At 41.4% G+C, this 26,202-nt stretch overlaps 1 protein-coding gene across 1 annotated transcript in view; it reads right to left on the reverse strand.

The window, feature by feature from the left end:
* The window catches only part of il1rapl2 (interleukin 1 receptor accessory protein-like 2), a 364,605-nt gene that overhangs the window by 105,641 nt on the left and 232,762 nt on the right, over nucleotides 1–26,202 (reverse strand). Inside the window, exons 5-6 of the mRNA XM_047585925.1 lie at nucleotides 9,191–9,377; nucleotides 8,949–9,102 (exon numbers count right to left, since the gene is read on the reverse strand). Coding sequence (XP_047441881.1) covers nucleotides 8,949–9,102; nucleotides 9,191–9,377 — 341 coding nt within the window. The remainder of the gene's footprint in view (nucleotides 1–8,948; nucleotides 9,103–9,190; nucleotides 9,378–26,202) is intronic.

A 26,202-nucleotide genomic window follows, 5' to 3' on the forward strand; every position in this document is an offset into this window, starting at 1 on the left:
GGAGTCTCTAACTAGGTCATGAGCCCTACCATGTGTACAAAACCTCACATGCATGCACACACAACACAAACACCTGGGACGTGCAATATGGACCAAGCCGGATGGCAATAAACTGTATATAATGATAATATAAATGTTAAGTTGTAAGTGTGAGATGCTACAAGCACTTTGTGATACAGTCCACGGTGAAGAGAAAATACAGAGACTGGGTTTTTAAAATGAACGGTCTCTGGAGAGTAATACTGAGTGACACCATTGCACCGCATTTGCATTCTGTGCAGTGTCAGTGCTATTAAATCTCTTTGCATATCTCCCACTATCTGTCCTGAAATATACTAAGACTTACTTAACACACAAATATAACATTCTCATGTATACTTGACCAGCTACGCTTTTCTCATTTACACATTTTATTGTTTCTGTTGTCAGATAATGAAATGAATAATAAATAGTGACTAAATTATGACTACATGGAGAAACAACAGTCACTTTGAGGCCAGTTGCCACTTTCTCTGCCCATATAGTCGCAGGGTGCTGGAACAAGGAGTTTACATTTCCTAAAATCGATGACATGTAACCCTGTGGACAGTTCACCAGTATCCGGTAACTGCTGAGGCTGTGCCTGTTGATGCCTTAGATCTTATTCTGACCAAGTTGCCTTGAAGTAGTAGCTGACCATCAGTATCCGCCCTAAGCTGCAGAGGTACAGTACGATATGAAGGCCACTGAATTTCTAGGTCTTTATGTTAGCTTTATGTGATGATCTGGTTGAGGGGTCATGGTAAGGCACAACAGCAGCTAGGGGGAGTACAGCGATATGTGACACACACGATGTAACTTGTGTGAGGACTTTGGAGTTGGCCTCCAGGGTTGTTTTCCACAGTCACACTACAATGATGAGTCAGTGCCCTGGTAGCCACACACTCCACATATCCATGGGTGGGAAATTGATTCACAGGCTTTCTTGTAGTGATAATCTGCCTAGACTTAAGAGTCTTGGATGATTGCTCTTTTTGACAAGCAACTGCTGCTCGGTCCCCCTGGTGTCCCCTCTGGTGTCATTCTAGGCTTTGTCCGTGTGCTGATGTCTCCACTTTCCTGTGATGAGGCCTGAGAGGAACTTTCCCGTCATGTGGAAGCGAGGCATGGACAGGTAGTTCAAAGGTGTTTTACCCTTGTTGGGTTCCTTCATGATCAAAACTGTCTGGCCCTGGATGAGTGTATTTGTGCTGATATCTGATCAGGACATGTTTTGGTGGCATCTAGCTCTTCATGCCTTAGAACCGTTTGATGGTTGACATTGTGATGATCACTGGTTCTTGCAAGGTTGCTGTGACCAGCTCTTAAGTCCACCTGGCACGTATTTGCATTGCCTCCTGGAAGCATTATTGTTCAGTCTCAACTCTGGATGGGTATTTGGAGAGCAGGCCATTTATTCTCGTGGCCTCTGCTTGGCTGTTGTGTCTCAGCCTAGCAGCCAGAGCTGAGAGACTTCGTCTCTTGAGCCTCACTGATGCATATCTTGTTGTCCTTATCCATCCAGCACTTGTCTCTTATGTCATCCTTGTGCAGCTCTGTTAGCTGACATCCTTCTGGGCTTTTTTCACCTGCCTTCTCCTCCACAGAGGGGACTCTATGCATGTTTCATTCTTTATCTTCTTATTAAGCACCTCCAGGGTTATACCATATGCCACTTTGTTATATTTTGAGCCTGGTGGTAGTTGGAATAGTCAGTAGAAGTGTGTTAACATCTGGAGATGAATGCATTTGTGTGCGTATAGAGTCCACAGTGGGTTTTAAACTTAGAAAACGATAGAACAGGAGGAAAAGAGTACGAGAATAAGATAGATGAAGGGCACACTAGAGCCACAATGGCATGCAGGGGAATTAACACTGCATTAAGATAAACACAATTCCAGTGTGGTTACAGATACTTTTAGGCCACTGAAATCACTTCTCTTTTTGTTTCTCTCTCTATCTCTCCCACCTTCCTCCTCTCTCATGTGCCTCGGTAAAGAAATCCTCGGCAGTTAAATTTAGCCTGAATGCTGTGTACTTTGCTAACACACATTTTACTTTGAAATGCCTCTGAAATATTGATGAGATTTTTTTTTTTTTGAAAAATGGCTATGGGTGGAAAGACAGTGAGCAAGGAGCAGGAATACGGAGGCTGGGTTTAAAATGATGAACTGCTCGAGGTGCAGTAAGCTAAAGAACCAGCTCAGACAAGTATATCTGGACACCGTTAATGGGATTAGCTCAAAGATTTAGCGTAGAACAAAACGAAAGGATGTGACTTCCAGGGAAGTTATAGAAAACACGATGAAAATATGTGCTCAGAATAACTATGATCTGGAAGCTAGAGCTGCCACAGTTACACACAAGGTCGTTGAAAGAGTTAACATTTTGTTTTTAATGTCATGCAAGTTGAGTCAGAAGTGGTTATAGCTGTAAAACCAGATATTGCATGTAAAAAAAAAACAAAAAAAAACACAAATTGTTTAGCGTTAAAATTTGTAAACAGAACTTTTGACCTAAATACATATTCTGAGAACAGACATCTACTATGTGCTGTAGATATGTATAGCCTGTATGAACGAGAAGCATATAATGGTGAGTGCAGCGTGTTGTAAGATGACATAGTGTAGCCAAGTTATGAAAAAAGTGATATTTCTCAGAAGTCTTCTCAGTGCATAGCAACTAAAGGTCAGATGAGTGTGGACTGCAGTAGTACATTTGTTGTATTTCAAGAGTGACGTACATATTTACATGTCACCAACTGGCCAGCTAGTCCACAAGTCCCACTGTCAACACAGTCCAGATAAAAGGTCCAATTAAGAAACATCACTGTATAGGTGAACTCTTAGTGTCAATTCAACTCTGCAGTGCAACACTTACTGAAGCGATTGCAAGAATCTCTGTGATCGTGTTTTGTTAGTTGATGTACTGTCGGTAAAATCATACGCTCCCTCTGAGGCCATTATTTATTTTAAAATAAGAATATATGGATGGGAACACAGTTGTGTATGGATCACATGCTCCGCCCTTGATTTCTTTTTTTACTCTCAATTTCTCAACGTGCTCAACAGCTGTCCACATGAGCTCGCACAAAGCGACGGATACATCATATTTTCATGCTCGCAGGCAAACACACCCTCGCTTAGAACAGAGCAGCGCTGTGGTAGGGAGCAGATTGCTCCTGAAGGCAGCTCAGGGCTGGTGGAGCTCTTCACTGTGGGACATGACAGATATAAAAACATACAGGGAGTTCAGTCTGTTTGTAGCTTTCACTTCTGTCTGTCTGCAGAAACGTCCTTTGATAAAGAAGAAAGTATTTTACTTCTTTCAACAAATGGTAATTTTTTTATTTCAGTTATCTTGATTACAATAGTTTGGTCAGTCATCGACGCCACCAAAATGGTGTGTTCACTGACATATTGCCATATGGACCTATCACTGGCATGGCAGTGTTTTTGCCATTTGACCTACTTTGGATGACCTGAAATACCTGTAAACACATAACAAAGCAACAGTCTCATTCCCATTCAAATCCTTTTCACATCTTCCCCTGACAAATAAACCTTATGTGTCTTGGTGTAAACTAAATATTGCAGTTTGGTTGTGTAATAATGACTGGTGGCCATTTGAAAGTCAAATTTCTTTTCATTTACTATATTTATTTCACACAGTAGCCTTCTTATCTTGTTTCTTTCTCGTGGCATTTTTTTTTCTTCTCAGTTTCGTCTTATTCTCTTTCTCTTTATCCTTGTTCTCTCTCTTCGATCTTTTCCTCTGTCCCACTGACACAGAGTTTGACCCCGATCTGACCAGGTCAAATTTGTTTTACCCAGTAAAACCCCACTATGTAATATGTATGTGCTTCACCTGTTTCTGTGTGCATTTACTTTGTTAAATATTTATGAAAGCAAGTACGAGTACAAATATATATCTGTGTGTGTCCCAAGGCTACATCAGTAATACTACAAAACTCTGTAGTGAGCGGCTCAGACAGCATCACTAACAACTACATGTTTATATTCACATGCACACAGAGAGACTGAACCACTCACCAGACAGCAGTCAGCAGAAATGCTTCAGACCTACAGTGACTACACCGATCAGGCATAACATTATGACCACCTATTGTGCCGTCTCAGCAATATGTCTGGCAATAGGATGTTGTTAGTGGGGGCCTTTAGGTTCTGTGGGTTGAGGGGAGGGGTCTCTGTGGATCAAACTTGTTCCAGTGCCTCCCACCGATACTTGATCAGTTTGGGATCTAGGGAATTTGGAGGCCAGGTCACCACCAGGTTTTCATGTTTTTTTTGTGTGTGCACAAATAGAAAACAGACTTTTTAATCAGTACTCTCCTTTATCACCTCAGCTTGTGCAAGTTGCGTTGGGTGAAATGTTTGCAGCTTGGTGGAAATATACTCTTTCCAAAACCACCTCTCAGCTGCACATATGGAGCTACAGCATATGTAATGTCCTTTGGTTTTTCCTCACAATAAGGACAGCGACGAGTCAGTAACTCTGCCAAGGGTAATTGCTTTTGGGTTATTGTACTGGTGCTACTAGTGTCAGAGCAACAGTACATCCTGGAACATTTCTCATGCTCACAGACAGTATCTCTTCATTATTGGGTTCTGCTTATGTAAGCCAAGTCATATTTATATGGCCTATTGTCACAAATCCCAAAGTTGCTCAGAGGGCTTTACCAGCTGTAGAGCATACGGTATCTTTGGTTCTGTATCTGCTTCTATCAGCCCTTCCTCCTGTTCCCCCTCTCACTGCTCATATGTGCATTTGTCTAGCAATGCACCCATTACCTGGCATGACCTGATGTTTGTGGCAACGTCATGTCACCTGACAATTAAAATCATTCACAGTTACTTATGCCACCCTATCGTGATTGCTCTTCCTTGGGACTTCCCTTTGCTGTGATGCTCTATTCCGTTCTTTTCAGTTTTAACCACTTTAATCCTGGCTTTTTCACCACGGTGACGGAAGACATTTAGTTTCAACCCCGCTTTACATTTTCCACATTAGTTTCAAGCATTCAACAAAACACAAACTCCAAAATATCATTTCAAGCAAGTGTTTAGAAACCATAAGAACACGACGTAATCCCACATGTTACCCAATCAGTCTACCAAGGATATCCTAGGGCTAAGAACAGCACAGCATTGTAAACACAAGAGATTATCCAGCTTTGCAAATTGTACACTTTCCTCGGGGACAGCGGTTTATTAGCAGCTGTAGATACTGAAAAAGTAACCGGAGTACTGAATGAGGTACACTGAGAATGTGCCATTTACAACATCTATTCCCAATTGGAGTTTTGTCTCAGTCTCTCAGGCATCTTCCAGTCTATTTCCAGCACTTCTATTCAGCTAAATGTATTTTGTTGGAAAGAAAGTCATAGCCAAGAGCTGATCTTCAGGCTCCGTCTGTGTCTTTACTTTAATCTCCGTTTAGCGTTGAAGGCATCACGATAAAACCTCCTGCCAAGAGAAACAGACCTACGCTACCTACAGGATCAAGGATAGAGATGTTAAGCCGAGCCACACATTGACAGATGTCTCTGGGGCAGGTTTTGTTGAGTATTATTTACAGTGTTAGCATGCAGTTGCAGATACTGAGCTGGAGCAGATAAAACCCTTATTCTACCACGTGCTGGTACACAGAATGTTGCCCATGAATTGCTGAACTACCATGACATACAGGAGTGAGTGTTACACAAACATGCAGCCAGTCAAACATTAATTAATGCATGTGCACATACACACACACACAGTCAGTGGCCTGGAATCGGGAACTGGCAACAAAGTCCGCACGTGAATACAGAAGAAGCGAGGAAGAATGAAAAAACGAAGGGTCGGAGAGATATTCTGGCTTCCTACACAGGGCACGGTAAATTGGACTCACAGCAGTTGGCGTGTACAGCGTTTCATAAACACACACGTACACAAGCACACAGCGCTCGGTTCACTCGTGCTCATGCTGCGTCACTGAGTTTGTCTATCCCCATATGTTAGTCTGCTTCATTTAGGTTACTTAGACAGACAAAAGAGAAAGGAGGAGGCATACAACAGCTGGAAACTTAACAGCACTGAATATCAGATGACTTAAAACTTTATGCAAAAAAAAAACAAAAAACAAAAGTTTATATTTAGATCAAATTAAATATTACAACATGGCCACCTCGGACCAGCTGGTCTGTCTTGTGAGAAAACAACTGAGTGATATGATGATTAAACTTGCTCATTTGCCGTATATTGTATATTTAGACTGGCATATAATACTGTTACTGGTGAGGCGCAACATAAAAACCACCTTCCTAAAATTGTGTCAGTCTCCCTCGTGTCTCTGAAACAGTTCTGATTCATCTAGGAATGGACATGGGTTGTCTGAGGGTGTCCTGTGGTGTCTGATAGAGTTGTGATTAATCCATTGGCCGACTCTTTTATTTATTTATTTATTTATTTATTTGGCTGTGTGTGCACAGAGCAGTCTCAAGAGGGGGAGGACACACTTCTTATATTGATATCGTATCTGTATATTGGTGGGATGTGTAAGTTTGAGTTCTAATTCAAATTTTACCTCATCATTTCTCCCAGAGATTATTTCCCAGATAAAATTAGTATGCCCAGACTGGCGTCTTAAAAATAAATATAAAAATTAGCCAGTCTTTAGAACAGCTCTTTGAAAAGAATGGATCCACAAGATCCGGTTCCTTTCAAAGAGCTGTAAACCCAATCTGCATCTGTGTCTCACACCAGGACATCAATAGTGGGATGGGTCCTCTGGGTTGAGGGACGGGGCATCTTTGGCTTCTTCAGTGCATCCCGCATCTTTGTGGTGTTGCAGGCCACACTGTCCTGCTGGGTAAAAGCCATCAGAGAGTTTTGTTGCTACGGGGTTGGCATGCCTAGTAACCGGCAACGCTTAGATGAGTGGTTTGTGTCGGAGTATCATTAGTGCCGGGATCAATGGTTTCCCAGCAGAACATTGCATTTAAATAAGATGATCAATGTCATTCACTTCACCTGTCAGTGGTTTTATCGTTGTGACTGATCAGTGTATTTGGCATCTGTCTGTTTTACTCTGTAGGAATCAAGTTCCCAAGGGCTTTTACCTTCTACATCAAGAATACAGATTCTCTTTCCAAACTCTAAATGCATGAATAGTTTAAACAACAACATTTTACAACAACAAGTGTGAACAATATAATGTTCACACTTGTTGTATCACGAACAGTGAGTCAGTGAGATGGGATATTTCTAGTTTCCTTACATGAATTTTAACATTCCCTGAGAATGTTAGGGATTTTCCACGATGCATTTTAGGTCTTGTCTGATTCAAAGAGAAAGGCTATGCTACATTATGATATAGTAATATGTATTTTGTTGTATACCACCACTTGTTGTTCTTCAACCAATGCAGCACGCAGGAGAAAAAGAATCATCTGATCGCAGCGTTTAAATAAATTCCAATATGTCAAGCCACTCTGCGAACAAACAGCAACTATTTCCTTCAACGGGAAACAGAGGATGGAGCAAAGAGAAAATATAGAAGATGCGACTGTGGTTTTGCATGGTATTTTCCTCCACAGGAGAGTAGATAGAGGTAGAAAGTCCTTGGAAATGAAGCCAAGCCTGTTCATACCAACTCTGCTTTGCAGCTTTGTTTCTTATCTCACAAGATCTGTTTGTTTTTATGTTATTTTTGTTTTATTTTACACAATCATGGACTGCAACCATTCCCCAAAACACTCAACTAAAGTGTAGATGGAATTCAAACTCAAACATCAGAGTGCAGATGTTACTGCCGAGTCAAATTTAAGTCCAAAGCCACTGAAGCCTGAAACAATCTATGTTTAATCTGGGGCCTAAACCAAATAGAATAAAAGAAATACACCAGAGTGATGCTGGGAATGTAAACCTATGCAGTTGTTTTAGGATAGATTGGTACTTGCATTCGAGGGAACTTTAAAACTGCTGTAGTAATGATGAATGATGTATTGCTGAGTCCAGGCATCTGTCAAAAATAATGGATGCTCTGGTGCCACTGAGAGATCTGTTGTATATTAACGGCAGGCAGAATACATATTGCTGCCATGTTTTAAGTCCAGTCTCCAAAAAAATATTCATTCATTCATTTTCTGTAGCCGCTTGTCCTCTGTCATTGTCCCTTTTCTGGAGAAACTCTGAATCCCAACTCACTATAACCCATCATACCCTGTCTTGTCCAAGCAAGTCCAACGTAAATTTAACATCACGCCCTGGACAAACATAAACAGAACCTTCAATATCACTTTTGGTTATCCATTCCCTACTGTCAATTTGGGCTAAGGCACCTTGATAAATCTTAAGTCTACGGCTATTTCTTATTTTGGATTATATGTCTTAGTTATTTAGTTTCTTTTATATACTTTGAAGGTTACACCTGTTGTTACAAACCTGGTGTTACCTGGTGACACATGAAGTGCCCTTAGTCCACCGTTGGGCCACACAGACCTCAAGAAATTGTAAAAAGGAAATCATATCTTTAACCTAATTTACTTCCAAATTTCACTAACTACAATTGTGGCAACATTAGAGTTACTACTACACCCTGCAACCTGGGTTTGCAGTCCCACTGATCTGACTTGAGATCCTCTGGTAAAAATCCATTGGATATTTTCCAAATTCCCTACACTGTTGTGTCCAGTCAGGATGTTTTCATGATGTCTCATCTCCAGTGTATCCCATCATTCTTCTGTCTTATGTTTATTTTAATTAATTCAACCACCAGTCGATCTTCAGGCATCGGAGACATTTGCACTTATAGCCATCGAAATCCAAAACACAGTTTAACTTCCTAAAAAGTATCCAATAAAATCTATGTTGAGATCTTTACTGTGTCCTATGATTCGCACACTCTCTCAGTCGTACACTATGTCTTACCTGTCACTTTCAGTTGTGTTGTCCGTCGCACCAGCCTGGATCCATACTGTAATTCACAGGTGTAATTTCCCCCGTCGCCCTCTTCTATCTCAGGAATCCAAATATTTGTGGTGTTAACAGTGATGGAGCTTCTCCACTCAACTCGTTCGCACTCCTAAGGGGGAGACACAAGCAGAACTGAGTCAGTTTTACTCTACAGAGGGCATCTCCAAACTTCTTATCTTTTTGTATGTGTCTCATACCTTATACCAGGTCATCTGTGGTTGTTTGTATGGAGCCAAATAGTCTTCTATATCAGGACAGTTGATCATTTTGCTGTGAGTTATCTCGGCTTTCTCCAGGTAGCGTATTTTACTGCTGAAACATTTGCCCTCGTCACTCTCCTCCACCGTCATAGACATGGACACTTTCATGCAGTACGTCGAGTTCCTGGACAGATAACAAACACAGGACAGCAAAAAAATTAAAAAAAATGTTACAAAGCTCTCCATTGATGTTAATATATTTCAGTGTTTCTATATCATGTTACTTGACCTCACAAGAAGTTTCTTGAGGCACATGAGTGAAAAATAATCCTTAACATGTCGTCATCCAGTTCTCGATGTAAACTACTTTGACAAACCGAAAACAACACATACTGTATGTGAATCCATATTTTTTAAGCGAGTCGAGCACTTTCAAACCAGTCTGGGTGAGGTAGCTTTGAGCAGATTTATTTATCAATGTGAGACTCTAAACAATCCCACTGTATGCCCTCAAAGCCCCAGAAAGTAGAAAGTACCGTATTTAGTGAATAAAGGGCAATACCCTTTACTTGATTATGCCAGTGTGTGGTTTACAGCTTGTTGATTTTCTTTCCCATGAGATCAATCCAATACTCATACCCAACATTTACAACTATTTGTGGGGTTTCTGCAGTGATGGACAGAATTGCAACCGGTTTAGTCATACACATCATTATGACTGTCATGAAGTTAAATTTTCTTAAAATTAAATGGTTGTCGTCAGAAAAAAACTACTGCGTCAGCTGTAAACAACTTTAAAGGATGAACAGTTAAAAGCCATTAGTTATTTGTCAAGAAACATTTGTCACATCATTTGCTGCTCTGATTGGTTGGAGGACTAATTGTGTGGAGAGTTGTTTTTTTTTTTTCAGTTGAAACACAATGAAATCCCTACCCGTCCATCCAATAGTGTGTTACAAGACCCCAATTCTGAAAGAACTAAGCATAACTCTGTGAAACAAATGTTTCTCAACCCACCTGCTCTGCAAGTTAAAGTGTATGTGAAAGAAGAAGTGAAGAAATAACCAAGAGGAAACGTAGGCTCTATGGAGTTTGAAGAGAAAATAGGTGTTGCTATTTGTATAAAGCTCCACCTGTCATTGTGTAATAGTCTGTCCTTGAGACAAATTATTTAATGGAATAGAAAACTTTGAAGTTTGTTTCAGTTTGTTTGATGCAACGTGTTGACATCATCTTAGATCTGATGCCTTAAAATCTATACAAGGTGATAGTGATTGTGTGTGTGTGTGTGTAGGAAGGTCTGGATATGTGTACTCCCCCAAGTTCACCTCCAGACACAAAACGACCCATTGATCTCTTTCTTTTTTGCTGTGTTGCTCACGCGCACACACACACACACACACACACACACACACACACACACACACACACACACACACACACACACACACACACACACACACACACACACACACACACACACACACACACACCACACTATTGTCCCCTAACTAAAACCTCTCATCTGAGTGGATCTAAGCCACTTATCCCATCAATGCTGTGTGTGTGTGTGTATGTGTGTGTTACAGGGGACACTGGGATTGTTGTCATTGACCTAACCAAGACCACTGAGCATTGAACTAGAGGCCTGGAAAGCTTTTTATCCATCCATCCCTCAGTTTCTCGCCTCCTCATCAATCTGTCTCCAGCCTGCAGCATCTTGTTTTCTCCTCGACTGATTCAGTTACCTGACCCCCCCTCTCTGTGTCTTTATCATCCAATGGGATCTTCCAGTCTTATATGAAAACCTTCATATCTCTTGATATGTGGTCCTCCATATCACAGTTAATAGTGTTCATTTTGTCAACAGTATTAAATGATCGCTGCAATCTTAGAAAGAGTAGTAACCTGTGAACATTTTATGTAGAGGCATCACTTCCCAACCAGACTTAAACCCTCGTTCAGACTGAGGCAAAAAAAAAAAAAAAAACATGTGGCAACGTGGCTGCCTCTAGTCTGAGAAACTTCAAAACCAAGAGTAAAAATTGGTTATCCGCTTTAATTAAAGGTGGTTGCACTTAGCAGTAATCTGATTTCCACACTGTGGGAAATACATCAAAAGCCTGAAGGTACACGAAAGCCTTTATGTTTGGTTGTACTTCAAGGCAAGATAAGAAATTAAAGTGACAAGGTCACTAATGAATGTTGTTTCATTACAGCTTTTATCTGGAAAACTTTGTAGCTAATATTGCTGGCATTTAAATAAAGAGCTAACAGAATAAAGATGTGCATATATTGCAAAAGTAGTCATGGAGAGTTAAGTTACCAGCTGGCAACGTCATCAAGGACATCCTTCTCTAGGGTTATGAGAGACACAGACAAAAATCTAGGTACAGTATGCATGAATCCTGAATCCACCACTTATCCACCATCAAGCTGTACTGTGGTGCATACATGGCACCAGGATTAATCATGATGCAGACAGCTGGTTGAGTCCTTGGGCATTTATCAAAACCAAGTTTATTTACTTGACTTGACTTCCTGAATTGGAGCAGCACCAAACTCGTTGATGCCTGTAAAATGCAATCTGGGACTCCTGGCTACACCAAGCCCAAGCCAATGCAATCCTTGATGAAACGGACAGTGAAAGACCACATCTCAACCTTTGGGATATACTTCAGATATACACTCACGGGCTACTACATTAGGTACACCTTGCTAGTAAAAGGACAACAGTTTGAGATGATATGAGCTTTGTGACATGGTGCATTATCCTGCTGGAAGTAGCCGTCAGAAGATGGGTACACTGTGGTCATAAAGGGATGGACGTGGTCAGCAACAATACTCAGGTAGGCTATGACATTTAAACCATGCTCAGTTTGTACTAAGGGGCCCAAAGTGTGCCAAGATAATATCCCCCACACCATTACACCACCACCACCAGCCTGAACTGTTGATACAAGGCAGGATGGATCCATGCTTTCATGTGGTTATTGCCAAATTCTGAACCTGTCATCTGAGTGTTGCTGCTGAAATTGAAACTTGTCAGTCCAGGCAATCTTCTATTGTCCAATTGTGGTGAATCTGTGTGAACTTTCTGTCCACACAACTGCCGCCCACTGGATATTTTCTCTTTTTAGGACCATTCTCTGTACACGCTAGAGATGGTTATACGTGGAAATCCCAGTAGATCAACAGTTTTTGAAATAACAACCACTGGTCAAAGTCACTTAAATCCCCTTTCTTCACCATTCTGATGGTCAGATTGCACTTTAGCAGCATAATCACCTTTACATGCTCAAGTGCATTGAATTGCAACCATGTGATTGGCTGATTAGCTATTTGTGTAAACAAGCAATTGGACAGGTGTACCTAATAAAGTGTGTGTGTGTATATAATTTCATATTTTATACAGTATATGAAATGTCTGCACATAAATTAAGAGCATGCGGTTTGTATCAGTCTGCCTTCTGTGAGAGCTATATGAAGCTATATGAAACTTTTATTGAGAAGTATAACAATTAGTATTTTTAGAAATGACATTCAAAAAAAACTTGTGGTACTAAAGAGGGGGGAGTTACCACCTGTACAGGAAGTACACCGACAGTTGGGATAGTCTCCAGCCCTGCCCTAAAATCCTCTGGATGGATGACTGAATGGATGGACAAGGGTCTGGATTTAATAGTTGGCCAATTCTTTACTTTCCAGACAAGACTATCTCCCAACCACTTTTCAAAGTTCCTGTATGCATATTAGGTTCCGTGTTAATATGCAATAATGCAAAATATACAAATTGTGAGTGCATGCACCACTGATGTGGATATGTGACGAATTATCTAGACCAAAAGAAACCTGTCCTCCCTCGCAAAGGCACTGATCCAAAAGAAATATCAAAAGTAGAAAAGGATTTTATGTAAAAGCAGTCTTTTATCTCGCAGCTTTGATGATGCTGCTCCATACATTCATGCCAGTAATGCACTGAACTAAAATGTGCAGAAAAGAGGAGCACTAAAGCAGCTTTCTCCCTGTCTGCTGCGTCCCTCTACATTTTCTTCTTTTTGTGTCAGCCTTTGTCACAGTCTCTCCTCGTCTGCCTGTCCGATCCAGAAACCGGAAGCCGAACGCAAAACGGTACGAAAGCACATCTGTGTAAAGAAGTACGTATTATGCACACGTCACTATAAACACAATGATTCAATTAGGGTGCAATGCAAATACTGTGTCAGAAGCACTTAGTGCATGCTGTTAAATCCTCACCACTGCAAATTGTGAATTTGTATGTGGGTGCTTATTCATATCTGGTGCTGTGTGGAATGAATTTAAATATTTTTGTTCATAAAAATGTTCCTTGTGTTAAAGAAACTTTAAATTTCAATGCTAGCCCTGCATATTTTGCTGCTGTGTTGTATGTCACTGGCACAATCATCTTTGGACTTTAGTAATGAAGTTATTTTGATGTTGGAAATTTGAGAGTAAGTGCACAGATATTTTCCCATCACCATTTACCTGTAAGGCAAACATTCAGCTCTGACTATATTTAGGATTATTGAACAAGTAAGGACTTACAGTACAGTTACTAAAAATGAATATTCAACAGACTCAAGCTAACCTGATTATATACTTCCCACATCTCATTACAACGTGTTTGCAGGCTTTGAGAGATTCTACAAAAAGCAGTAAATTACCAATTAAAACAGAAGCAGATGGGGCAGAATTAAAAAAAAGAAAGAAAGAAAAAAACAGGGATATACCAAGAAATAAAATACTACCACTTCATGCCAAACATCTCTTAGAACAGCAGGTTTTGGTGTATTTTTAGACAGTTGTAACTTTAATTGGCTTGTTCTGAGAAGAACTACAATGAACCTCTCTGGAAACCGAACATATTTCAAATCAATTCATCTGTTTCCTTGCCAACAGATGCCTGCTCCTGATTTTTATGATCCCCCGTGTGATTTGCCTGCAGACTTTTCAGATTACATGCTTTAATTTGTCTTGATAGCCCAGAGTGAGGTTTTTGCCTAAATGTACGTTGCAACATTTCAAGAACTTGAGATGCCATGAGATTCCTTGAGACTCCAACTTGAGACAATACGCTATTGGTTTTGTCTCAAGTAAGGCCATAATAAATATAAGGGAGTTACCAGCGGATAAGTTTTGTTAAGCTAGCTTGAGGGGGGCACAAAGAGGTGCACAAATAACAAACCGTAGTTTTGTGGGCTACATTGTTTCTCACATTGGAGAAACGGTGTTGCCAGATCGGGGAGCTTCATGCCCAGTTGGGTGAAAAAATGGGGTTGGGAAACAAAATTAGGGCTGGTTTGTGATTTTCTTGTTTTTCTAATTGAATGATGATTTTCAACCAAACTAGCGTGACACTTCCCAGACTTGCCACATTCTGTATGGAGAAGTTCCATTTGTTCATAAGTGAACTTCATATCCTCCTCAGATGTCTTTATAGTAGTAAGTGGTAGTAAATGGATAGTTGTGTTGATTGGCTGCTGGACTTTTTCTATGCTTCAACTGAATTCCTTTTTATATGATAGGCTACACCAGCGGAGGGAATCTGGGTAGTTAAAGTATGGTAAAAATAATCTATCAGTCTATTATTTTGAGTGGTTTTGTGTGTGTTTATCTGGTTTTTGAACAGTTTTTGGATTAAAAGCTGTCAAGAATACACAAGGATGCTAGCCAGAGGTGATTCTACCTGGCTCTAAGCTAAGCAGGCTGATGCCTTATACTCAAAAAGGAGAGTAGTTTTACTACTAAAGTAGCTTTAAATTAAAGATTTTGCTTTTTAGGGGATGCAGTGACATATGTATTATTCTTTGATTACTTGAATATCTGCGTGACTTAGTAGACGTTTTTAAGGACAGTAAACACATTAAACTAAGAGATACATGTTCCAAGTAAAGCACAGTGACAAATTATTAAAGTTTAATTTCTACACATTTATCCAATCTTCAAAAAAACACAGTGTTTTGGAGTTCAGTAAATGATATAATCTAGTAAATTATATGGAAGAAAAATCTCAGTCTTCAAGACAGCAGCTAATGTGAATATCTGTCAAGAGGAAGGAGGGGAACATTTATGTGACACAGGACTTTATTAAATAGAAAGGAAAATACGAGGAAAAAAAACATGGAAAATATTTTGAAGTGCTGAATAGCAGAGGCAATATAGTGCTACAGATTAGATTATACGGGGACGACATTTGTGGTTCATCTTGATTGTATTAGAGACGCGTTTGCATTTCATAGCTCCTGGTCATTTCATCCCCATGAGATGGTGGCACACTGCAGGCCAACAAAGTGGCGGTGTTTATCAGGATCATTTACGGGACACGTTATCAGGTTATTGGCAGTCTAATTTGTTTTCAGCATATTTGCTGTACCACTATCGGTAGGAAATAAAGTTTCACTGTGTGATTTGGAGGCGATTACGGGATCATTTCATGCACACAAATAAAGCCAATGCCAGAGCCTGTGCAGAAAAAGGGATGATGAAAATTAAAGGGTGAGTTCAGGCAGTTTGCAAAAGCAGGGGCAACTTGTCATGAAGAGTTAAATGATGTCAAATGACTCCTCAAAGAGTGAGGTGGTTTTAGATTGGTTTGCATTGCGTGTTACTGAATTAATACTTTGACATTGTTGGGAGGCTTATTTTGTTTCTTGCCGAGGGTAAGATGGGAATGCTTAATGCTGTGGTGAAGACCGCCCTCACAGCATATAGGATTTTTCTGCCTTAACGGATGAAGAGCTTTACATTTTTTGACTCTCATTCCCCATTTACACAACATTCACACTTCCATGATGGCAGAGCTTCCATAAAAGGTGGCGGCGTGCCCATTGGGAGCAACTTAGGGTTCAGCGTCTTGCCCAAGGACATCTTGACAGCGTGTCCCCTCCCCCTACCATCTCTGACATAGCAGTCACAGCTGCCCGAGGTAAAGCTTCATATTTAGCCAACAGGCATGAGAGAGGCCTTTCAACTGACTCTCAGATAAAAGCAAATAAGTGTATCCCCCAAAATGTCAAACTAGTCCCTTAATGTTCATGGTATAAATAAGTTGTAGATACAGCACTTAAGTCATAAACCACCACATGTTTCTCCATTCATTCATTTAATCATAAAATAATATTTTTTGTGAAATAATCATTAAAAAAAATGGTTTCAGTTTTGTGCTCCCTTTGTGACAAACCTGCTTTCCAAAACACATATGTTCCAAATAAATTTAATCCTGACGTGACAATTCACCGCCACTAAAATCTGTCCAGTAAAGCTGCAACCTGTCTAGCGGGCAATAAATGAGGTGAAAAAAGAGATTTAAAAGGTGAAAGGAAAGATTTGTGGCAGCCATTCTGGGTCTAATGAGCGGCTGACACGCGTAACCCTTTTTGTTATTGGGAAGTTTCTACATTAAGCTCAAGGCGCGCCGGCGAGCGTCTGCCGTCTGCCGAGTGCAGCTTGTTATTTTGTAACATGGCAAAGAAAGGGTACAGTTAGTCGCCTTTATTTGCATTTGAAGGGAGCGATGAATAAAACATGGCGTTTCGCTCTAACCGGTGCGTGGACGTGTGTGCTCATGACTCTCCCCTATGTGCATCTATTAAGACAAATGAGGAATGTTCTGTCATGCTGAAACGGGTAACAGGTGTAAGGAGAAACACCTTTCAGCTGAAAACACACCTGATGAATCTACAGAACAGGCTGCATGAATGGAAGCTACAAATTCTGATTTGCACCAGCTCCTTCACTAGTGTCTGTTAATTGGATTTTCACCATTTTTATTCCTGAGAAAAGTTAATATTCAAGTTGGGAGCATAGTGTGAGGCTGTAACATTGGCGCAGAGACAGTATGTGCATTGGGGGTATCATGACTTTTTTGTTTATGGCTGTACTCTGACAATAATTTGAAAGCATTGCTGTTCATCGGTCGGCGTACACAATCATTTGCAAAGTGTCCTTAACCAAGGAAACATGACTCCAACAACTCCGGGCACTGTGCACTTTGGCTGACCGCTAAGATTTCATATTTGTGAAAGATGTGTGTGTCTGTGCTTGTGGTAGAGTGCCCAACAAACAAAAAAAGAACACAAATTCCAATTATATAAAATGCAAAATGAGCCATAAACGAATGTCCAAATCAGCTTGTAATCCACCATATCTGCTCCGTCAATAAATCAGGCTCACCCTCCCTGCAATTACCCTCCTATGATCAGGGCAGGCTGCTGGAGGGTGCTTTGAATTATGGAGCTAATAGAGGGGGATGTATCCTGGCCAGCAGGCAGCGTGTTTATACCTGGACGGAGCTGCAGATTAATTTGACTATCAATCTAACTAACAGGCGGAGAGAGAGCGAGGACACCTGCACATGCTGAGACGCTCGCTCGCTCACACACACACACACGCGCACACACACACACACACACGAGCGTGGTTGCATTTCTGTGCATGCACTCCTTGGAACTCATTTATATATTGATGTGCATTACTTTACAAGTTCTATCATCGTATGCTTGCTTGTACAGAACTTTTTTTTTTCCTGTGTTAAATATGCATTTTCAACAAATATCAGCAGCAGATACCAGTGGAATTTAAACAGATATCAAATAATTTTATAATATCTAAAATACATTATTAGCTCAGAGTCTAATTCAGTCATTAGAGTTGGGGTATAATAGCTACAAGTGCTTTCAATATGTTTTACAGCTAAACATTTAAAGTGCATCAAAATGCTGAGGGTCATCAAAAGAATCATTTCCTATACTTTGATAATAACACTTTTTTAAACAGAAGACACCAAACGTGCTCCGAGAGACACGTGGTAACCCATGTCAGCTCACTGGCACATGAAAATCGTTCAAGGCGGCAACCACCCTGCTCTGTGTCAGCACGTGCGCTGTGCCTGCATGGAGGCCTGTCCGTCAGCTGTTGTTGCGTGTATGTAAAGCCTTTGTTCATGCTCTCTGCCGCTTAAAGTCAAGAGTCAGTGCGCTGCACAAAAGGGCAGATTGGTGCATGCATGCACGTATGTTCCACTTGAGCGCTGACGTTTTTTCTATGTATAAGGTCAACAGTTCCTAACTCTGAAACACAGATCAATTGACCCTTTGCAGACACGTCACAATCATCACGTGACAAGGGAGACAGCAGATAGTGCTGCTACCAAGCCGTAAATGTCCCTGGATTTCATTTCAGAAATTTGGCCACCTCATCATAATGGATATGGCTGTAATGTTAGCATTATAGCTATGCATAATCTATTATGGCGGCAGCAGCTAGATAATGCATAACCAGTCCTGTGAAGGGATAGTTAGCTTTATGTGCTTTAACCTTTTCCCCTAGGATGCCATCAAAACTCAAATCGACTACACAGTCTAATCTAGCTAGCATTTTGTGGTGCTACAGCTATTGTGTAAAACAGTCCCTGCACCATAAGTAGTTTCAGGTCCATCATAATCAGACTCTGTCTGAGACCCAGATGAAACCATAGCAAAGAAAGGATAGAACCGCTGTGTGCGGCCACTGTACATGAAATGTCCTGAGCTATAATGCACCTGCTTGTTTTAAATTTGATATCCACAGTTCTTCCGCCATCCGTCATTACATTCATATATTGTTCGAGTGCAGCGTGACATCACGTGCAAAGGGTCAATAAATGCCACTATTGCACTTTTAAATGATTAGTCACATAAGTCCTAATTTGAATTGAAATGCTTATTGATTTTCCAAAACTGTGCATGCATCTGAGGGAAAACATTGTATACCTGAAAATTATTACATTCATCTACATTATGGGTCCTTACCTTAAACCTTCTGTGCACACAATGCAAGAGACACTGCAGGTACGTGAGGCGCCATCTTGGCCAAACAGCATTAACATCAATTATAATGTACCAACAACGGTATTTTACCTTCAACTTGTGTCCAAGATTAAGTTCTCCACATGCCGCACCGGACTATCGATGGGATATAACAAAAAATATGATACATCAAACCAGGACACCTCCTTCCTCTACTCCGTGGTCCCGTTCAGATGTCCATTGAAGGTGCTTCCAACACTGGCCAGGGGCCAGCGTGGACATCCTGACTGGTCTGCAGCTGCATGGTCCCATACAAAACTAACTGACATACACTGTGTTGTACATGAATGCATCTAAAGTTACATTGTGTACTGTGTAGCGTTTAACGCACACGCATCTCAGCGTGCTCTAAAATAGCAAAAGCATCTACATGATAGGGCCTTGGAGCAAAGCAGCTATCACCTTACACTCTCTGTTTACATAACGCAAACATCAATAACTAACATCCACGCTGGCAATTAATTAAAAAAGCAATTGCCTTATGGTGAATCTAAATCATTTACCCACTGCGCTCAGTTTGTCACTGCTCGAACAACGTCTGTTTACTACTTCAATGCGGACCGTGGACATTATAATTGTATAAAGAAGATCATAATTCTGCGTGATGAAATGACCAATGTCTAACGGCTCATTCAGGTCTGTAAATTCTGCAGGTTATAAATGAGTGAAAATGTAAAAACTACAGAGAGTGCGGATTAGCTTGTGTTACACAGCATGAAAGCCAATGTGTGTGAGAGAGGAGTTGGCCAAGGTGACTCCAATGAGTGTGTACGTGCGCATGTTTGTGTGCAGCACTGAGTGCCCCCGGGCCTGTATATAAAATGAAGTTGTTGTGCAAGCTTGATTTTCTGTGAAGTGGTCCATGTGTTAGACTGTTCGTGGTCTCATACTTCTTTTGATATTAACGCAGAGCAGCTATGTGACTCTGCCTGAGTATTTATCTGCACTGCAGCGTACAGTACATTTAAATGTACTTCACAACAGTTTATGGAACACATCAGTATATTTTCCTAGAGGAGTGAAAGCTAAACATCTGACTGCTGTTGCTGTGTCTTTTGTGTACCCAAAATCAATGACAGTAAATGAGTAAACATAGACTTTATGGGATATATGAGGGGCAAATACGCTGATCAGGCATAACATTAAGACCACCTTCATAATATTGTGCAGTTGACTGTGGTGTCTGGTAAAAGAATATTTTTAGTTCTGGGTTGAGGGGAGGGGCTTCTGTGGATCATCCCACAGATACCTCATCAATTTGGGATCTAATGAATTTGAAAGCCAGGTGAACATCTTGTGCTGTTGTTTGTGTTTTTTTGAGTTGTTCCTAACCCATTTATGTGTGTGTGTCTGGTCTGGTTAAGGCAGGCGGTACATGTCTAAGTATGCACCCACTCGAAAACTCCAAGTGTTTCCAGCCAGAACATTGTATTGTCACAAGATGCTCAATGTTATTTACTTCTCCGTATCGGTGTAGAGGTTCATTACATTTGTTTGATCGCAAGGAAATACACAATCAGTTTGGATGAGCTACTGGATGCAGACATATAACTTTACAGGGGACCTTTAAACGCAGCAATGTCGGTCCCAGACACTGAACTATGGTGCTAATTAAAGTTGGGTTAAATGTCACAGTAGCTAAAAGACTTTTTGCTTCCCATTAGTTAACTAGTGTATGGCTGTCACCTTAGAACAGCACGTTGGACTTTTGGGAAATTAGAATACAAACTAAGACTCGTATTTTTCACTCCACAATAACAGGTTTTTCTCAAACTACCAGCTACAACGGTATTTTACCTTCACCTTGGTTCTGGTATTGATGTGGATATGTGGGACCAACTTAAACATTTTGGCGGAATAAACAAGGAACACCACATAGCCGTTGCTATCCTGGTGCCATGTATTTCACAGATAACAAATCCGGTCGTCCACGTGAGGTAAAAGAAAATGTGATACATTAGACCAGAGCACCTTCTTCCATTACTCCTTGGTTCAGTTCTGATGCTCACATGTGTATTGTAGGTGCTTTCAACAGGGGTCAGGCTGGGCACCCTGACTGGTCTGCAGCTACACAGATACAGACACTCACACAACTGTGGTGTTGTTTGTTCTGACATATTTCTATCAGAACCTGCATCACCATTTTAAGCAACACAAGCTTCTTGTGAGCCTCAGTTACCCACGACCCTATCACTGGTTTGCTGCTTTTCCTACTAAAGGACCACAGCCCAAGAGCTGCAGCTTGACGCTGTAGGTGCTCTCACCCAGACGTCTAGCCACCAAAATTTGTCCCTTGTTAAAGCCACACAAATCCTTCCATTTGCCCATTTTCCGGCCTCTAACACCTCAGCTCTGACGACTAAATGTTCACTTACTGTCTCATTTATCCACCTACTGCCAGGTGCCATGATAACAGAATAATCAGTGTAATTCACCTGTCTGTGGTAATAATGGCTGATTGGTCATCGTCTCATGGGCCGGGGGTATCATTTTATGCTGTTAACATCTTTTTGCACGTAAAGAACGGATAAATAAACAACCTGCTCTGACTTCTGTCATATGTTTCGGTGTCATGTTGCCCTTCAATCATACTGATACACTACACAATAAAATATGCCACACTTAATGTCTGAAATATCTGCAAAAGCAACAATAATGCAAATGATATTTCACTGGCACATTGAAGTTTTTGTCGATTGTCAGCATCCTGTGCCAAGAAGCCTTTTGTGTAGTGCGACTAGGCTTCCTTCCGATCAGCTCGCATGGTTCCTTTTAGCATTACTGTGCTGATGATACCCAGGTGTTCTTGTCCTTTCAGTCAGCTGACCCTGCGCTCAAATCTCAGGCTGCCTCAGATGATGGAACGTCACCTTCAGTTCTTCTCTCTGAGGCTGAAGATTAATTCCCCCCAACATGTCTGCAATAAATCTGGGGCTTTGTGATTAATGACCGGCTAATTTTTGCTGAGCACTTTGAATCTGTCACTCAGTCATGTTGCTTTCAACATTAGGAATATCGGGTCTTATTGGCTGAGAAGGTCATTTATCTCCTTGTACGGGCACGTCTGTTTCCAGGAAGCCCAGTAAGATATGGTCTAAAATACAGAGGCATGTGATTTCAACCAAAACACCAGCTCATGTATTATAGTCAAATCCCTATTACCATTCACATTAGGTTTTGATCGCTAAAGCTCACCTATAGAGTTGAGTTTAAGGAATCATCTTGTTCACTGTCTTCAAATGAACTAGTTCTTAATATCACTGCAAGGCCAATAAACATCAAATGCTTCTCCAGTAAATTCCCATGGGGGTTACTCAATTGCATTTGCTCAGTAAAATTAAGTTAAGTTGATTGAAGAACTACATCTTCTGAGAGTGTCAAATGACCTAAAAGGGATTCTTTCTCTCTCCATCTCGTTTTCTTTCTAATTTCAATCTATCTTTAAAAGGAGTAATTTCCAATGCCCTTACTCAGCGCGCCTGCAACTTAATGTCACTTGGTGCTATGCGGTCTTGTTTCCCGTGGACAGTGCTTCCCCCCCGGTGTGAAACATTTAAATGAATACTATTTGTCAACAAGGAATGAGTCATTTGGATCATTTTAAGATGACATTATGTTACTTTAGAGGGCGAAATCATGCTCAGTGCTCATTTAGTGAGTGACTGCGCAGATCAGTGTCTTCCTGAAGGACACTTAGACTGGGGTTGTGTTGCTGTGAGGATCAAACTACCACCTCTGCTTGGCAGAGCAGTATTTTCCACACTACACCACTTTTCACACTTCCTCCACTGCCCTCCTTTCTCTCACCTTAGCCCTTTCCTCCATATCTCTCCCAAGTCAGATCGCATTTCAGAGCACCTAACAACCCCTTGAACATCAAAGTGTCAAAATCAAGGCTTTTTTTTTTTTTTTTTCAAAAGACTGGCCGGGCCAGCAGGCACTGGCTCAACTTGGCACGCACTGGCACATGTTAGCCCACATTGGCAAGATAGTGGTATCGACTCAGTGGCTGCCAAGTCACTGAGGACTGCCAAAGAAACTTCAAATGACCGCTCTCTCCTTCTCCGCTCCTATTTTGCTCTCCACTCCTCTTTATTTTACTCTCTTACTGCCATTGTCTTTTTCACTCCCACCGTCTCTTCCTCCTCTTCTTTCCATTCACTGTCTTTATCTCCTGCTTGGAGTCTGTTAATCTGATGAAGAGAAAGGTTAAACATTTGGCTGACATTAGAAAACACCCTTGTGACAACTATGCATGCGTTTCTTGTGTGCGAGTGTCCACAGAGTGTAGAGTTTATCCTCTAATGCAAAGAGAGGCAGGTGGTTCAGCTTACTAGAAGACATCACAGGGGAATAGCGGAGAAACAAAGACCAACAGAAGGAGGTACACAGAGGAAATAGTATGAATACGAATTCGGCCGTTTACTCAAAATAAAATAAAATGTATTTGTAAATTGGTAAAACTGCTTGGCGGAACAGGGAGTTTCCAAAAATTGTATTTTGTGTGTAGTCAACCAATCATTAAACATGCAACCTGGCATTAAGCCTTACAATTTGAAAAGGTTGTTTTTTTAACGCTTCGGCACTCACACAAACGAGCCTTTCTTTATCCTCTACTTCACTGGTAAAAAGTTGTTGGAGTGGTTGTGGAAAACTGAGGTCATATTTATGAGAGAAAAACTCTGACTGTTGGGGAAACAGGAGTAGACAGAAATGAAAACATTTCACGCCCAGCCATCCACCCCATACTCCACTCTTTCAAGACCTCAATAAAATGTCAATGTTGTGCCCTTTCTGTCGATACTGTTCAAGCTAATTTCCCTGAAATGATGTCTATATGGTCTCAAAAAATATTCATTGACAACTTAAAATGTCAGTTGCTCATGGCAACCTGTTAAAAATAAGGGTAGCTAAACTGAGAGAGTGTAGTCCCAGTTAAATATGGACAAAGATAAAATAGCATGCATTTTAAGAAGCTTTTAGTGTCAAATGCCACAGTTTTGCATGCTCATGAACACAATTCAAGCATTTCACTCCTCAATATTATCCCAAAACTAATTCATTGACAGGTTTAAGCTGGTCCACATGTTCAGGATGCACAGTTGTACCCCAGGCTGAGGAGGAGGGAGGGCTTTTGAACATGGTTTCTGAACCTGAAAGAGCAGATAAGGTTCCTGACATTCTGAAACGGAAACCGCATATTTGATTGAACCATCACTTTCGTTGTGTTCCTCTGACAGCGGCAGCCTTTCCACTAATCCAGTCGATTAGCTTTAGTCAACTAGCCAAAGACAGCCGATACACTCGCCAGCGAAACCATCCACCCTGACAGTCGACCATGCAGACGGACATTCTGGACACCATCCAATCTGCCCATTACCCTGAAGACAAACCAATCAATCACTGACCCCGCCACGCCAAATGAAATAAACTCGACAGCCCAGCCAGCAAACCACAAACTTACCCATTCAGCCAGCTAGTTATCATTTTTCCCCGCACAGAGAACATGCTACATTTCCACCTAATGTGATGTGTGTTGAGGAGAAGAATCAGCGAAGCCAGAGGCATGAAATCTCTCATCTCACGCTACCTCGTTCGCTATCTAACACTTATTATTTTGTTCACTCCGAGCCCCTCTCTCCGCCGCTTTGTCCCGCGTCTTTTTCATTCGTCACCTTCATGTCTCTCTGCGTGTATGTGGCCCCATCTACTTTTTTGATTCCTTTTGTGCCTCACTCTGAGAGAGAATCGAGTGTTGCAGGATAGAGCTTTGGTGCAGTCTTTCGTGCAGTGTTACAGCCTCAAAAGTAAACTGAGACCTCTCACTGTGCGTATCAATTTCTTTCTAAGTGATGCCTGTGTGTGTGTGCGCACCGCTGCCCTAATCATAGTGTGTTGCATGGAGGGCCTTGGGCAGTCACTGCATGCCCTCTCCCCCTACTGAGGTCCTTATACCTGCAGAGAAAATGGATTTTTGCTTTTCTTTTCTCCTACACTCATTTCTCCATCTCACCCTCCGTCTCTCCCTGTATAATTCCATCTTCTCGCTATCAGCCTTCCTCTGTTTTTCTCTCTGTCTATTTACCCTCTCTCCCCAGCCCTCCAATTTAACTACTTTCTCCTTGACTCTGTCTTTACCCTCTCCTCACTCTCTCTTTCCCACCCACCAGCCTTCATTGCTTTTCGCCCTCTCCCTGTGCGCATCTCTCTTTCTTTGAAACCTCGTGTCTCAGACAATGTTATTTTCCAGTTATTGTCCCCTGAGAGGGAATGTCACTCCACTTTTAATGCTCGTTCACCTTTGGTTTTATAACGGTGCCTCTTGGTCGCCCCCTCTCAGTGGCTCGTGCAAAACCTGCACACTCCAACACACACCAGGGATCTGCAGTGGCTCGAAAATCAACAGGTAAAAGACAGATCTCGGTGTCCTCGGTTTGACACCAAGCACTGAAACTGAAAAGCATGTAGAGGGGGGCTTCAGTACACCCTGTAGGCCAAACATTTTCTCCTCCAAAAACTCCTCATTCTTACAGATACAACCACAATGAGTCTAGAAAGGTTGAGGACAGCCCCACAGGGTCATTATACTTTAAACGAAGACAGGCTGTTACTGGAACACGGACAATTATTGTCTGTTTTCGCTTCTGCACTTCTGTAAGTTACTGCGTCCACTACACATATACACCGATCAGGCATAACATTCAGCATTAACCTGGCTCTCATAACAGCTCCAGTGTATCTGTGGGATGCACTAGAAAAAGCCTGATCCCAAAGGCCCCCACTAACGACATTCCGTTGCAACATGTATATATACTGTATGTATAATAAATTACAGCTGCTTCTTGGAAACCTACAGGTGCACCTAGTTGCACAGCTCGGAGCAGGCTCAGGGCATAGTGCAGGAAGTGAAGGAGCCAGGCCACTCTGGAGAGGTCAAGAAAAGGACGCGGCGATTATTTCGCCTTGAGCCACTGAAGCCTTGTCTTGGATTTAAGAAGTCAACTTAAAGTGGACTCTTATGATATTTCATTCCCCATCATATAATTCGCTTTGTTCCTCACACATTGACTAGCTCCTGTATGAACTCAGTGACGCCACGTGACGCTAGCCGGGATTGTGTAGCCACCACAAAGTAAGAGGACA

This window comes from Mugil cephalus, chromosome 5, assembly GCF_022458985.1.
Source record: "Mugil cephalus isolate CIBA_MC_2020 chromosome 5, CIBA_Mcephalus_1.1, whole genome shotgun sequence".
Lineage (NCBI taxonomy): Eukaryota > Metazoa > Chordata > Actinopteri > Mugiliformes > Mugilidae > Mugil > Mugil cephalus.